This window comes from Asterias amurensis, chromosome 1 (assembly GCF_032118995.1).
Source record: "Asterias amurensis chromosome 1, ASM3211899v1".
Classification (NCBI taxonomy): Eukaryota; Metazoa; Echinodermata; class Asteroidea; order Forcipulatida; family Asteriidae; genus Asterias; species Asterias amurensis.
This window is the reverse complement of record NC_092648.1, coordinates 22,657,397-22,673,104: the sequence shown is the minus strand read 5'-3', so window position 1 is coordinate 22,673,104 and position 15,708 is coordinate 22,657,397. Positions and strand designations below refer to the sequence as shown.

The following is a 15,708-nucleotide window of genomic DNA, read 5'->3' as shown; positions in this document are numbered from 1 at the left end:
CAAGCTTTAACCATGGAATTCTACCTCCATGCTTAAACATTGTTCCTGCTAAGCAGGATATGAAACAACTTCATCCATACTGAAAGGCGTGTTCGACGTCGGCTTGAACGGAAATGGAAAAAGAGCAACTCAGCGTTTGACGAACAAGCCTTCCGTTCTCAAAAGGAACATGTTAACAAACTGATCACTGATTCTAAGATTATGTACTTTTCCGATAAATGTACCAATTGTAATATCAAAGATATGTATGCCATAATTAATGTTCTTCTTAACAAGACTGCTCAAGTTTTACCTGAATGTGATTCTAACACAAAGCTTGCTGACAACTTTCTGTCCTTTTTCAAGGACAAGGTTGATACCATACGCTCCAATGTCAGTTCACACCCTGATACCAATGTCATTGTTCCTAAACAGACTTCCACTGTCTTTTGTATGCCAGAATTTGAGCAGCTTACTTGTGACGCCGTTAAACAAATTATCATGCGTCTTTCAAACAAATCTTGCTCATTGGACACCTTACCATCCTGGTTGGTTAAAAACAATCTATCCACTCTTCTCCCGGTTATCACAAAGATTGTTAATGCTTCCCTCTCATCTGGTATATTCCCGTCCAATCTTAAACACTCTGTAATTACTCCTGTACTTAAGAAGAGTTCTCTTGACCGTAATGATCTTAAGAGTTACCGTCCTGTAGCCAATGTACCCTTTTTGTCCAAGGTCATAGAGAAGGTGGCAACATGTCAAGTAATTAACCATGTGGACAGCTACACACTAGGGGAACAGTTCCAGTCTGCTTACAAGCGCTTTCATAGCACTGAGACTGCCCTCCTTCGGGTGAAAAATGACATTCTTCGTTCCCTTGATAAAAGTAAAGCTGTTCTCTTAGTGTTGCTTGACATGTCTGCCGCCTTTGACACGGTTGACCACGACATTCTCCTCCAGAGACTTCATACTCAATTTGGAATAAGCAGTACGGTCAATACTTGGTTCAGCACTTATATCAAAAACCGTACCACCAAAGTTTCGATAAAAGGCGATTTCTCAAGACATCATATCTTTACCTATTCCATACCTCAGGGGTCCATAGTAGGTCCGTTGGCTTTCATTTTGTACACCAATCCCATTGGCGAGATCATTCGTCAACATGGTATCTCATTTCATGAATACGCTGATGATATTCAGCTTTATGCTGAGTTTGACCCTAAGTCTGAAGGTGATCGTCAGCGTGTACTCAGCAAAATATCATCATGTGTGCTTGCCATCAACAAATGGATGGCTCAAAACATGCTTCAGCTGAACCAGGGAAAGACGGAGTTTATTGTTTTTGCGAACAGTCATGTTTTATCCACTCTCCCTAATCTTGAACTAATATTGGCCGACTTTACAATTCCTGCTTCCACATCTGTTAAGAACCTAGGAGTCTCGCTTGATTGTTCTCTGAATATGTCTCATCACATTAGCTCTGTATGTAAAACTGTTAATTTCCACATACGTAATCTATGGCGTATTCGCCGGTTTATTACACAAAGCGCTTGCCATCATGCCGTCAGAAGTCTGGTCTTGTCCCGTCTTGACTATGCCAACTCTCTTTTGGTAGGTGCCCGCGAAAATGACCTCGCTCGACTCCAGCGTCTACAAAACAAGGCCGCTCGGCTAGTATTTGCGTGTGGCCGTGACCAGCCTTCTGCCGGCCTGATTGCATCGCTGCATTGGCTCCCTGTTAAAGAACGTATCAACTTCAAAATTTTCACTCATGTATACAAAATCCTCCACACCCAATCTCCATCATATCTGGTTGAACTTGTTCATTCCCAAAACTCCAATACTGCTGATGAATACAGGCAACGACTCCGCTCATCAGCTGATCAGACCCGGCTTTCCGTTCCTAGAACTAGACGGAAAGCTGGGGATAGCTCATTCTCCATAGCTGCCCCTCGCCTATGGAATGAGCTCCCCGCGGGTCTGAGAGAGGCGATCTCGTTGCCTGTTTTCAAAAGCCTCCTCAAGACATTTCTTTTTCCCCACCCATCCTAGTTTGTTTGTTTTTCTTTTGTTTTGTTGTCATAGTCTCATGTAAAGCGCTCTGTTCTCCGTAGAGCGCTATATAAATGTTTCATATTATTATTATTATATTATGATTTCAAAGCGGGGGGGAAAAAAAATCTTAAATTGACTACATTTAAATGTTGTGCAGCCTAATTTAGCATCATTATACTTCAGTGTATTTCACAGCCCAATTCAAGTTGGTAGGTTACAAATTTGAATCTAGAAAGTTTGAAGTACGTAATAGTTTGAAACTTGCGCAAGGAGCTACCTAGTGCTCAACAGAAATGGAGTTCAACGCAGAATAGAGGTAAAGTGAGGCTAAACTATCAGATCTGTTTTTGAAAAAAAAAGCATTTATAAAACTACTTTTTGCAATGGTTGAAATAATATTGTTTTCATACTCACCCTGTAATTATCAGGTTGCAAAAAAATCAACACTTCCTGCTACAAGACTTCAAAATGGTCATTAAAATTAGTTGACCATTTTCTCAAGTGCTACACGCAAGAACTACTTTTCAACATCTGCGAAAGCATTTCGAACTCAAGTACTATGCACAGCTACTTTTCAGTTACAATGGCAGAAAAATGAAGTGAACAATTTCTTAACAGCAAACTTCCAGTGTTTGTAACTGAATAAAGAATTCAACAGCATAACACACTGTTTTCATGTCCTCATCTCTACTTGAGGTTCACTCTTCAACTAAGGGCACAACAACTTCCAAGATGACAAACGTCAAATGACATCTACTGAAATCAGTGAACTATTCTAAAATCTCAGGCCTACAAACATGTTATCTTTTGTTTGCAAAGTCTTCCTCGAAGCCGAGTCTTCCTCGAAGGCGTAGTTAGCCCCTCCATCTAACATGAGTATCATAATAGACTTCAAGACTCTTCTAAGGTTAAAACGTTAGACTATTAACTATTTTTTGCACTTATACCACAGGTCCTGTTGGTTGGTAAGCAGTTCTATTTTCTCTCTTATTTGTTTGGTGTATTTAGGACCTCCATCTATATAGGAGTACCATGTCATGTCAGTCTTTTCCCATTACTCGTTAGAATTAAAAACTTTGCTGTAACTTACCGAGTAGGGGGAGCCACTTCTCTCTTGATTGACTTGGCCGAGGAGTGGCGGGAACCTTTAGAAGAAAATCGATCATCAGGTCTCGCCCTAGAGCTTCAAGAAAATGAAAAAAACTATGCTGCAAACAATAGTTGACCAAATTAAGAAAGCTCTACCTTCTGAAATTGTATACTACGGCAAGTGTAGGTTGGTAAGGTTATAACTTAAGCCCGGTTCATACTTCTTGCGAATGTGAATGCAGCACAAATGTTTACGTCACAAATTCGTAACAAATAATTTGGAAAAGTAGAGATGTGCTCAACTCCTGCAAAACATTCACGCAAAAACAGCCTCGTGACATCAAAATTCACTTCGCATTCGCAGAAAGAATGAACCAGACTTTTTGCTCATGAAAAAAATATTTTGAGTGTTCTAAAGAATGTCCAACAATGATGTAAAATTGCATCACATCATACTAAAAAAAATTATCAAACTTGAGACCCAAAATCTGTTTTAGGGAAAAAAGAAGTTGTTGAAATTATTTTCAACATTCTTGTTATTCTGATCAATTTGTCACGGCTGTACATATTATGGCGATTGAAACTTACTGTAAAAATACAGCCAGATCCTCCTTAAGGTAGACCAGCCATTCTCGCTGTAGCATCAGGACGGCATGCTCCTTGGCACGACTGAATGTGGACGCTTCTACAAAGTCACTGGTTGTTAACAGGCGTCTGTGGATATTGTCTCTTTCATTGGGATCCACACCTAGTTACAAAGAATGGTTTATTGAATTAGGGTTACTAAACAGGTTTATTTGTTTATTATCCGACTGTCAAATGAATGCACAATTGATCATAATACCACTATAATAATTAATAGTTCTACTAATGTGGGAGGCTAATCATCCTCAATAGTAGCAGAGCAGCTGGATTGCGAACGACGCGGCTACAACATGTTCATGAGCGCCTTAAGCAGCCAGCCAATTCAACCTATATATGAATCTGGAGCACAGACAGAGATAAAAAAGGTTTGCTCACATATCGCTTTAGCCAGGATTCAAACCGAGGCCACAATGGTGAGAGGTTAGCACTTTACGCAATCCATGCCACCCCTGTTAAACCTGGGACCGATTTCACAAAGAGTTAAGACTGATCTTAACTGCAAATCAATCATAGTTGCTGAGTAAAGTGTGATGTCACAATACAAATCACTATGGTAATACTGAAAACTCATCTGAAGATGAATCCTAGTGCTTTGTGAAATCGAGCCCTGGTTTTGAAAACTTGATTTGAATCTTTTGGCAATGATACCATGGGATCCTCAAATGTTGCTAGCACTGTTACCCATACGCAAGAAGATACCTGTGCAGACAAAATGATGAAGACTTTTATTCAAGGTGGGATTCGAACCAGGGTCGGCAGAGGTTAAAGGCAGATACCACTACACTGCAAGTTAGGAACTACACTGCAACCCCTTTCTCACCGAAGGTCTGTAGCCAGCCTTTGCCTGCTTTACAGATATTTCCATGGTAAATGTTCCACCAGTCTATCCGACCTTGTTCCTCCTGTCAGGGTGTTTGAGCGCGAGACCAGGCTTTCTGCTTGTTCTCATCCTTATACTGTGGCTGTGCCGAGATGTAGAACAAAGAGCTACTCCAGTAGCTTTTTCCCTCAGTCGTACTGCATCTCTTTGGAACTCCTTGCCTGGTGCATGTTTCCCTTCATCCTATGATCTTCTATCTTTTAAGAGGAATGTCAATTCCTACCTTCAACTCCACTGAGTTTCTGCATGTCTATGTTTTCTTCCTTGTAGCCCTTAACCTAGAGTGGCTTTTAACCTTGTTTTGGGCGACTTGCATAAAAAAATATATAAAAATACACCAACTAGATCCACAAGTACATGTATGTTCTCAATCATATTGTGGGTAATTTGAAACCTACCTATATTCCACATGCCTCCATCCATGATGAATTTACTGAATATACCCCAGGCATGACCCATACGGAGAAGCCTATCAGCAGCCCTGTCCTCCTCAGCTCCGTAGTCCGTTACATCCTGCCAGAATAACAGATTCGCAAGCAGCCTCTGATCCACTTGCCTACGGAAAAGAATGGAGAGTTCAATTAAAAATGTGTGTAAAACTTGATAGCAAGCAGTGTAAGTGCTGTCATCAAAATGACTAAAGAATGGCATTAACACAGACTACTTTACAGCAGATGGCTTGGTAATTCTTGTATTAGGGAAGTAGTGATTAGTTGTTAGAATAAAACACAGTAAGGCACAAACTTTTCAAGGTGTCTTTGGAACGGCCTCCCAGCTTCTCTGTCACACGCCAGTCCAACATGAAACCTGGCAGACAGAGGCCTTGGCACGTAAGGCACAGCATCCAGGTCCACTAGCCGGCCCGGGCGGACCATGTCCTCCATCCTGCGGCCGCCCATGGCTACTTTACTCCAGTCTCGGCTGGTAGAGGCAAGTCGAAAGCAAGAAGAGGGCCTGACAGGAAGACTGTTGACCAGGGATATGGAGGGAAGGAAGGACATCTGAGGAGTTTTGGGGGTATTATCGGCATCGGAATCTTGAATTCCTTTTCGCTTCTCTGCACTGAAATGAAAGAGTAGAAAAAGACTTTAGCAACTGCTTATTAGCCCTTTATACTCCCAATACATTTTTGCCTACAGGTGACCTCAACCTCCCACTATCCTCCTCTCCTAAAACGGCCTTCCACACCAAATTGTTTGGAATGCCTGAGTGATAAGCAATTTTTAGACAATTTGATAGACAGATTTGGGAGGGTAAAAGGGTCAAGTAGAGTACTGTATATATGAACTGAGCTAAATCCATAAAAAAGAATGCTAATCATTGTATTCAACATACATCACATGTAAGCCCTATCAAATGTAAATAACTGTACATCTAAATGTAAACATGTTGCAAAAATAATATCTAGCTGAAACAAAGTAACTTTTGTCATGAAAAGATTCCTACCATACAGACTTGTGAAACCCACTCTGAAGACAAATTACGAACTATAAAATCACAGTTTACTTAACCATTTTTGGAGGCAGTTAACTTGGCGAAAGTCACCTGTAAACAAACAAAAAATTCACCTTACCTTATGCCACCCATTCTCTCCTTGTGTAGGACATATCTAGCAACCCAGTAAGAGCGCAATCTCCTCAGGATGTCGTACTGAGTCCTCGTGAAGACCGACTCACTTAACCCTGTATTGCCTTGAGCTTGCTTGATTTGTTCTTTGGCATCAGCTGTCAGATTAAACTTATACTTGTCTTGAATATCTCTGTCGGGTTTACAACATGGAAAAAAACAAAAAACACATTATGATCCCATAAGTTTCAAGCCTTGTAGCTAATAAGGGAATCAATGTGTGGTGAAGAGGTTTTCAACTAGTGGTTTAATCCCAAATCCCAACGAGGCCTGGTTCTTGATAATTCACACACAGCGCGGCCAAATCACCGACAGCGCCTGCATCGCCCATAACAAGAAACGTCTTGCATCAAGACTAGCGCGGACAACCGGTTATAAACACTGGTCATTATCAACGGTTTAAACACCCCCACGTGACGCGCTCTCCACCAATAAGAATAGCGAAACTGTCTGAGGTATTTATGAATTTAAAATAAAAGCCAATCGTGGTCTATGTCTACATTTCTTCTACCAAAGCCCTTTTGAAACTGTTCACACTTCAATCCCTTTAACCCCTGATCTACCCCAGCCAATTAGCCTTTTTGAGATATATCGAACACCATATACGACTACACATTACAGACACATTTACCCAAACCAAACAGTGCACAATTATAATAGTGTCCACCATACCTCAACATGGCTTATGGGCATACCATGAGGAATAGCCACTGCTGCTATGGAGTAGGGGTACCCTGTAAAACCCCGGGGTATCGACTTGAAACGTTAAGCCGGAACCCCGTGCAAAAGGCGCTGGGTTAACTGTGAGGTAAAAAAAAACATCTTGGGCCTCCCCAGGGCGGTATTCCTTGGGGATAAGAGCTACATTATGAAAAGGGGTTAAGAGACTGTTAATTAATTTATTGATTGGGTAGTTGATTTATACATAATGTCAAACTTTGCACCTTACCTAAACAATCTAGTCATGGTTGCACTGGTTAAGGTTTCCCCAAAGTTTATTGCTTGTACATTATCGCTGTAAAGTTCACAGTCTAGCCAGAAGTTCATCATATCTTCTCCTGCCGTGTTGCTCAGGAATGACTTGAATGCTGCCATGCCTGATAACTAAAACACAAAAAAACAGAAGTTTAAAAACCCACGTCAGTATATTTAGTTCAATAATGACAATTTGTAATAATAAAAAACTACCAGCAACTTGATCGAGCACTGTGCAGCACCAAATTAATAACATATCCCTGAGGCAAGTTGGGAAGGTATTGCATTCTCCTCTACCAGCCAGGGCCCAATTTCATAGAGCTGCTTAAGCAAAAAGAAATTGCTTAAGCAAAAAATTCATTGCTTAGTAAAATCAGATTACCGGCCAAGACTCCACTCAATTGTTATGCTAAGTAAACAACAGCTAAATACTAGTCATAAGCAATGTATATAGCATGAATTTTTGGCCAGTAACATGTGTAAAATAAGCGAGCTATTTTCGTGCTTAAGCAAATTTTTTGCTTAAGCAGCTCTATGAAATTGGCCCCAGGTTCCTAGTGGATGATACCCATCCCTACATCCTTACTGACTGTGCTTGGGGGTAACCCTGTTTCAGCCCCGGGAGTAGGTGGCAACGTGCCCCTGGTGGAAGTTGATTGGGTCGTGAGCTCTCACCTTGAAGTGGCCGTCCAAGGCTTTGTGATGTAAGGCAATCTCTCATATAAAACAATTAATAGGCAAAAAGATTCCAGAAAAGCAGTTAAGAAGCCAATCTCCCTGTTTCAACAAAAAATACAATTCTCACCCCGCCAATCAAATGTTCCTTCAGCTGTTGGAATGTGACTCGATGGCGTCCCTCTATCTGTCTGAGTTCAGACTCGGTACGCTCATCTTCCTCATTGTCATACTCGATAACACTCGCTGTGCCCGTCCCTGCATCTTCATCTTCGTCTTCCTCCTCCTCCTCCTCATCTTCATCATCTCCTGCAAGGAGACTCTGCTCCAGTGAGGTTTGAAATCTTGATCCACCTCCTTCAGGGGGTATGGGGTACTCATCAGGCGGAGATGGAACCCTACATCATGGGAAAACATAATTTAATTTATTAAGACATGATGCTCGTTTGCTCCTTAGCCATTACATTTACATTTTTTCATTTCATTTTTATCAATTGCTTTCTTGACCTGTTCTTATCCACTTTGACCTAAATAATTAAAACCAATTTGTTTTATTACTCTCCTATTTTCACCAACATGGAAATAAATGTTGATTGAATTGAATAGTCAATTTTTAGAACAATAAGAGTAAAAAGGTAATCACTTAATCCATTAGTTTCCTTTAAAGACACTTAATAACCCTAGGCCTTGAATTAACCCACAGCAATTGCCCTGGTGCCCTGTGCATTTTCAGAGGTGCCCTTTGCAAAAATCAGTGCCCCTTACCAGAGGAAAACTGCTGTGCCCATTCAAGGGCAAAGTTTAAGGCCTGTAATTCTTTAAGGGTGTACCCTTGACATTTTTTCAGTGACTAGCTAGCGGGACCAATTTGCTTGTCTTCACACTAGCCAGCAGTACCACTTGCACAGAATTTTGACTGATCCTCTCAGAAGTTGTAACTGGCATTTGGCCAGACTACTGGCGGACTACTGTCAATGGAAAACAATGCATGTAGAAAAGAATACATACAAAATTTAGTTTTATCATATTGACAGAGTTTTGAGAAAAACATAACAGTAGCTATAAAACAGGACTGGCGGTGACAGAGTTAAAGGTTGTTTGAAATATAAAATTTCAAATGAAAAATCAGTCATACCTGTCTAAAAATTGAACTGTACTACTGGATTCTTCCAAGGTATCGCTGAGTGTGTCATCAACATGTGGAATCAAGATAGTGGCCTTCTTCTTCGGGGAAATCCCCTTACTCCCAGGACTCCGGAGGGCGCTCTTTCTACTTGCTATAAGTGAGAAATTGGAGTAATTAGAATTGAAGTGTTTTATAAACGGCAAATGGCTTGGCTTCCAAGTGAATTGGAAAACTCATTCAAAAATGGCAAATGTGGACGTAAATGTTCCTGTCCCTTCACCTCAGGCAGATTGACAGGGGTTTTCTTCTCAATTATTTAGATGAACAAAAATGCCAAGCACAAGACCAAAGTTCCACATGAGGTGAGGGCTTCAAGAGAAGAAAAACGAAAGAGAGGACATCTGATTACTATTCTCCAGGACTGGAATAGATTTTAAGATTAGGTTTGAAATAAGAATCAGGTTCAGGCTCTTTAATAGTAGTAATGATGATAACAACTAGTTTGTATATAGCGCATTTTACAATAAAGTATCAATGCGCTTTACAATCATAATTTCATGGGATGGAAACATCAAATACATCAGTTTACACAAACCAAAGATATCAAGATTTCATTAAGTAACCCAGTGTCTACTAGAAACAACTTACAGGCTGCTCCATCTTGTTTGGTGCCATTTTCAGCGTTTCCGTTGAAGCTAAGCCTCTCCCTGACTTCTTCACTGAGCTCAGCCATATCGGCCGTCCAGCCATTCTCTGTTACCTCACCCTCCGGCTTCTGGGCGGCAGCAGCAGCAGCAGCAGCAATGGCTTTACTGTGAGACCGCCTGCCGGACGCAGACTTGCTGGAAGGCTTAGACGCGTCGTTGGTGACGTTAGTTGGAGGGACAGTGGGAATGTCAGAGTAGACTTCAGCATTCCACATGGGACTGTTTGAACCTACAATGGAAACAATTTACAGGGGGGATTAAAGACAATCATGTGGGACTTACTCCTGGAAGAACTTATTTTAATAAGACACAAACAACATCCATCTCTTTGGAAGTTCCTGCCTGTTAAAATACCCCCATCCTACAAATGATTCCAACTTTCAGTTTCCCCAAGTTTGTTTCATTCCTGTATCACCTTACCAAGAGTGTTTTTTTTAGCCTTGTTAAGGAAGAACTCCTAATAACACCCCCCCCCCCCCCAATTGTTGATGGGCAGACAGTTCCAAAAGCAAGGTCCAGCGACTTGACAATTTGTTGGAAAAACAACCAAACAAACAAACACAAAACAAAAAAACAAACAAACAAACAACAAAACAGCAACAACAAAGTCTTCTTACCTAACCCCAACATAGGTGGTAGACTTATACATCTACTACCAGGCCTAAGATATCTGAACATGGCCATGCGTTCGTTCTCATCCAACCAGTATCCATATTCACTGCCCTCGTTTTCGTAAATGGACGGTTCTCGGCTCTGCGCGAGACTGGCAGATGTGGAGGTGTAACTAGTGGTCTGGCGGCTGTAGCCCCGGAGACCTCGAGACGAATTCTGACGACTTGCCGAGCGCCGCTCATCCAGAGGTCGCAGAAGCAACTTGCATAGTTTGTATTCTAGGAAGAGTTTTGTTCTGTATGTGTAGACAAAAACAAACAAACAAACAAAAACAAAAAAAGTTAAAAACCTTTGTACATACTTAAAAACCCAAACGATCAACATGTGCAATCCTAACTTCCCTGGACCTTAATCTCAGAAATTACCCGAATCTATCAAGAATCCCAAAGAGTAGTAGTCCTACAATATAGCCGACCGCGATTCCTTCCATAACAATATAGTGCAGATGTGCTGTTTACTATCAATGGTCTTTAAGCAAATATAGCATTCAGCTTCGAACCAAGCATGCAACCTCTTATCAAGCATGGTGGGATTTAATGTGTTAGACTGTTTTTCAGAAAGAATCATGGAAAACACGTTTGATTTTGGTTTTATATTGGATCGTTACACTGCTTTCTTTGATTTCATGGCACTGCCTATTCCTCAGGGCCCAATTTAACTGCTTTGCTTTCCAGAAGCAAAGAGTCTACACTTATGGAAGCAGGGAATGCCGAGCTCATGTCAACAGCATTTCACAGGTTAGCAATAGGATTTTTTACATGTGCGCTTGCATACTCTGCTTTTCTAGGAAGTCTTCGCTTACACAGCTAGCGCAGAAGAAATTCTGCACTTGAACAGTAAGCAGAGATTGATGGTCGAAAGCGTAGCATTCACCCATATTAGTCATGAAATCGAGCCCGGATCACAGAATTCTGGGCTTTCTGTGCCCTGTTGAGCGCAAGAGTCTATGGGCAGTAAGCGTAGAATTCTGCAGTAAATAGAGGCTCTGATCAACCTCGTCAATGTGAGATCAAGTTTTATCCTAACCTGAGAAATAAAGGCAGCCTTTCAGTCTTGGCCCATTCTAGGATTCTCTCTCTTTCTTCATCACCAGGAGCAAACACTGCGTGGCGGTGTCGAGACCCTGGGATAGCCTCCCCGATGGATGCAAGCGCTGATGAGTTATTGGTATTCTGCACATCATCTTCAACCTCTTGGAATGTCCCAGTCAGGCGGTTGTAGTAAAGTGGCTGGGGAAATGCCTGCATGAAGGGTGGAATATATATTCAATTCAATTAAATTCAATTCGATAAACATTTACTACATGATGGCGGTTACAAAGACAGGAACAGATTATTTACAATTATATTTGTGGATAATGAAATATGCTTTGAATATGCTGTGTTTATTGTAGAGCGCCATATGGCAGGAATAAAATTTCAGTGTGTGAACATTCCTGGAAAATTACTTGGTGGACTGGTTTTAAACTGTTTTCATTTAAACAATCACTGAGAGAATATCTATAATCTTAAATGGGTATTCATAAATACCCCCAGACAGTTTCGCTACTTCTATTGGTGGAGTGCGCGTCACGTGGGGGAGTTTGAACGATTGATAATGACCAGCTGGAGCCGTTTATTACCAGCTCTCAAGCTAAAGTACGGCCCTCAAGCTAAAGTACGTCAATTTTATTACGCGGAACACAATTCATAGCTATTAGTAACAGCGCGTAATCTAAGCGCGCGCGCGTACACACAACCTACGCGCATCAAACATATTCTGAATTGCACAAGAATGTTGCACTTGTTGAATCCTGAGTTTAAAGGAACACGTTGCCTTGGATCGGTCGAGTTGGTCTTTGAAAAGCGTTCTGTAACCGTTTGTTATAAAATGCATATAATGGGTAGAAAGATGTTCTAAAAGTAGAATACAATGATCTACACAAATATGCCTCGAAATTTTGTGGTTTTCTTTTTACCTCGTCGACTAACACGGTCGGCCATTTATGGGAGTCAAATTTTTGACTCCCATAAATGGCCGACCGTGTTAATTCGCGACGTAAAAGGAAAACCGTGCAATTTTGAGTGATACTTGTGTGGATCATTATATTCTACTTTTAAATCATCTTTCTTACCATATGCATTTCATAACAAACGTTTTCAAATGCTTTTTATAGACCAACTCGTCCGATCCTAGGCAACGTGTTCCTTTAATGCCCCCCCAGAAAGAAAAAAAACCAAAGGCCTCGGGCCTGCAGTCCAGATTTCAAGCCAAGGAACTGTCCTCAGACATGAAGCAAAACCATTCCTTTCTCAGCTCTTTTGGAATCAAACAGACCATACATTTAAATTTCAAAGTACTAAATCATTTGTTGAAAATTAACTTACTGAGAGCTGCAGGAATGCATTGAAGTAATCAAGGAACAGGTCATCATAGACAAGAAGAGGCTCAAAGTTCTCCTCGGTTACTTCAATGGCTGTGAATTAAGAAACAATATGTTTGATTTAGTAAATAATAAACTACAAATTAAGACCCTAATCATATTTCCTGACTGTAAATGGTCAATGGCAGTTTCATTAAAAAAAAACATGTGAAAAGAATCCACAATGATCGCGATGGGCTGTGAAAATCATTCACAAAATTGGCAGGCTTCCGCAGTGCATGAATTTCAAGTAAGTTAAAAACATTAATGTATTAGGATTTTAAACACATATGGAACCTTTGGGGTGGAAAAAAAAGGAGAATTAATTATAATAACACAGAATATTGGCAACTGGGTGGGGGTGAAGGACACAGCATACACACTACCAATGAAACACAGCAGGGAAATTGAAATCAATGCAACCTTAGTACAGGATCTCCGTATGTCCCCCACTAAATAAATTTGTTGATGCAAAGTCCTGTATTTAAAAAGGTATTTAAAAGGGTATGTCTATTGTTTTGTGCATTGTGATGGACTAACCCACTCTGCAAAAATGTTCCCGTTCACAAAATCCATGCTATTGTTAGATATACAGAGGTACCTAGACAACTATGTAAAAACACTACAGCATTCGCTTGCCTATAACTTGCAATTTTCAAAAAACAAAAGAAACTCTAATCCACTTCTGAATACAAATACTCAGATCAACACACAGAAAAACAGCTCATTATCTAAAGTACATGTAAAATGTAGTGAAATGAAACATTTACGTTGATTTGAGCACCAAATTGAGGTAGACAGATCGGTGCTTGGTGATGGAGACAACTCCATATTAAATCCAACTCTTGCAGCTCCACTTCATTGACATGACAGACCGACTTCAGCGAATAGCTCATAAATTAAGCATTGACTAATTCAGCCAATCAAAGACACAACTGCACTCCATCATTCATTAAACTTCAATTTGTTCAAATGTCCCCCTTCATGCAATATATTTACATCCATAACAACGGGTCAATTTTTGTGTGTGTTTATAAACACACAACGCTATCTCTTCATGATAACAAAAAACCAACACACTGAGTAAACGGCAAAAGGTGGCGTTGCTAAACCAATTAATACACAGTCTAAAGAGGCACTTGATCGTTTTATAAATACTGTTTTTGGTACGTGAAATAGGTTTAGTCTGAGATCAACAGGCCATCATACACTTCATAGCTGCTGGGTAACATGGATTTAGCAATAGCCATTCATTAACAATCATCAGTTCTACGCGTGAACTCCTCGCTTTGTAGTGTGAATATCATATCGAGAATCCGGATTTGCACTGATTCCAAAGTTCTTGTGTAGTGTGTACACATATTACGTCAGCTGAGTAACGTGTTCTGTTTACAAACACAATAATGCAGGTGAGAATGTGTGCATTTTGGATAATATCGAGCATTCAACTTGGTACCCACCATTTAGTGAACATCATAGACTAAGTACAGAGCGATGTGTCATGGACTCGCACGGAATGATTATCAGTGTTTCTTTTTGTCATTTTTGTGACCCTCAACTTCTACATGGATCAGTTATACAGAGAATGGGGGCTTCCATTTAGTTTTCTCAAGTATATTTGGAATATAAGGAAATATCCAGGATGAGAACAAGGCTCTCATCTTGGGCCTATGAGAGCCTATGTTGACAAACTGGTGACAAAACAGCTCAACTAACTTACTGGTATGCTATACATAGTTCCTGTAGTGCTTTTTGAATTGCAACTATTTAAAGTAAGTTATTATATTTTTTATGTTTCCCTTTTTTTAAGTATGTCCCTTTTCAAGGGCTGCACTAACTTAAAGTGTATAATCCCCTATTTATATTATCGAAAGTGACATTTCCATGAAAGTGCCTTGGACACTACCCCTGCTGGGCCTAAACGCATCTAACCAACTAGTTGCGATAACGTAAGAGGGTTACGTTATCGGCATCGCAACTACTAACCAACCAGCATAGAACCGTCTATCTGACTCATTCAGAGCAGCCACACTGGAGCACAGGTTGCTTTTAAATCATTCTTATCAACATTCTCTACTTCCTCTAGAAGTTCCATCCTATTGCAGAATGGTCTCTTAAAAATTGCAAATTTAGAAGTTCACAATAAACATTGCAATGCAAAGTTTTAGGCCAAGAAAGTTATCTCATTTTCACCTTTTTGCGATGCTTATAAAATACGTACAAATTTATTCATTACACATAGATTTTCTTTAAAATCCAGGTTTTGCCCAAACACCTTAAAAACTGGCTTCCACTGGGGGCCAGTGCAATAAATCAGACATAACCGAATAATTTCTCTTGGAGTGGAGTAAAAAGGAGTTTACTTTTCCACAAATCTATGTTGCTTAGAACTTCCACTTCTACTTCTTTGTTACTTGGCAAAGTACTTGGCAGAGTCAATAATTGTAAGTCATAATGTGTGTGTCATATACACAGTATTTGACCCCAAATTTAAAGATTTAGTTAAATCAGAGGTTTTGGATAGAATTTGTGTGGCCATGGGTAAATTCCCCACACAATGATGAATTTGAACCAAGTTGCATTAATTTGACAAAGGGCTAAAGTTAAAAACCAAGACTAGACCTTAAAATTTAATCACTACATTTTATTAATGTCAAGAAAGATTGACAGAATGTATACAGAGAGGAAAAGGTAAAAAAATACCAGTTGATCGTCCCCTCCCTCATCCTTTTTTGAGGTCGCATCCTCTTTTTTTTTCTTTTTTTGTATTCTACATTTTTATTTCAAAAAGACAAATGTTATCATTGTGTATTTCTCGTTAAAGCTACTAATTGTTTTGTGACTTTAAACCAAAGAATTGGCGGCCAGTTTGAAT

The 15,708-nt window shown here is 40.1% G+C and overlaps 1 protein-coding gene across 7 annotated transcripts in view; it reads right to left on the bottom strand.

Annotated features, from left to right (window-relative positions):
• LOC139954128 (uncharacterized) overlaps positions 1 to 15,708 on the bottom strand; it is a 36,965-nt gene that overhangs the window by 20,054 nt on the left and 1,203 nt on the right. For 2 of the 7 annotated variants that reach the window (XM_071953802.1, XM_071953836.1), the window contains exons 1-13: positions 13,604 to 13,903; positions 12,799 to 12,887; positions 11,459 to 11,673; positions 10,378 to 10,667; positions 9,702 to 9,989; positions 9,063 to 9,204; positions 8,058 to 8,325; positions 7,227 to 7,381; positions 6,225 to 6,410; positions 5,396 to 5,713; positions 5,050 to 5,207; positions 3,715 to 3,874; positions 3,128 to 3,220 (exon numbers count right to left, since the gene is read on the bottom strand). In XM_071953802.1, the coding sequence (XP_071809903.1) occupies positions 3,128 to 3,220; positions 3,715 to 3,874; positions 5,050 to 5,207; positions 5,396 to 5,713; positions 6,225 to 6,410; positions 7,227 to 7,381; positions 8,058 to 8,325; positions 9,063 to 9,204; positions 9,702 to 9,989; positions 10,378 to 10,667; positions 11,459 to 11,673; positions 12,799 to 12,887; positions 13,604 to 13,664 (2,423 nt within the window). In that variant the 5' untranslated portion in view covers positions 13,665 to 13,903. Of the gene's footprint in view, positions 1 to 3,127; positions 3,221 to 3,714; positions 3,875 to 5,049; positions 5,208 to 5,395; positions 5,714 to 6,224; positions 6,411 to 7,226; positions 7,382 to 8,057; positions 8,326 to 9,062; positions 9,205 to 9,701; positions 9,990 to 10,377; positions 10,668 to 11,458; positions 11,674 to 12,798; positions 12,888 to 13,603; positions 13,905 to 15,708 lie in introns of those variants that run through there. The other 5 variants (XM_071953810.1, XM_071953846.1, XM_071953827.1 and 2 more) reach the window with 3 other exon arrangements.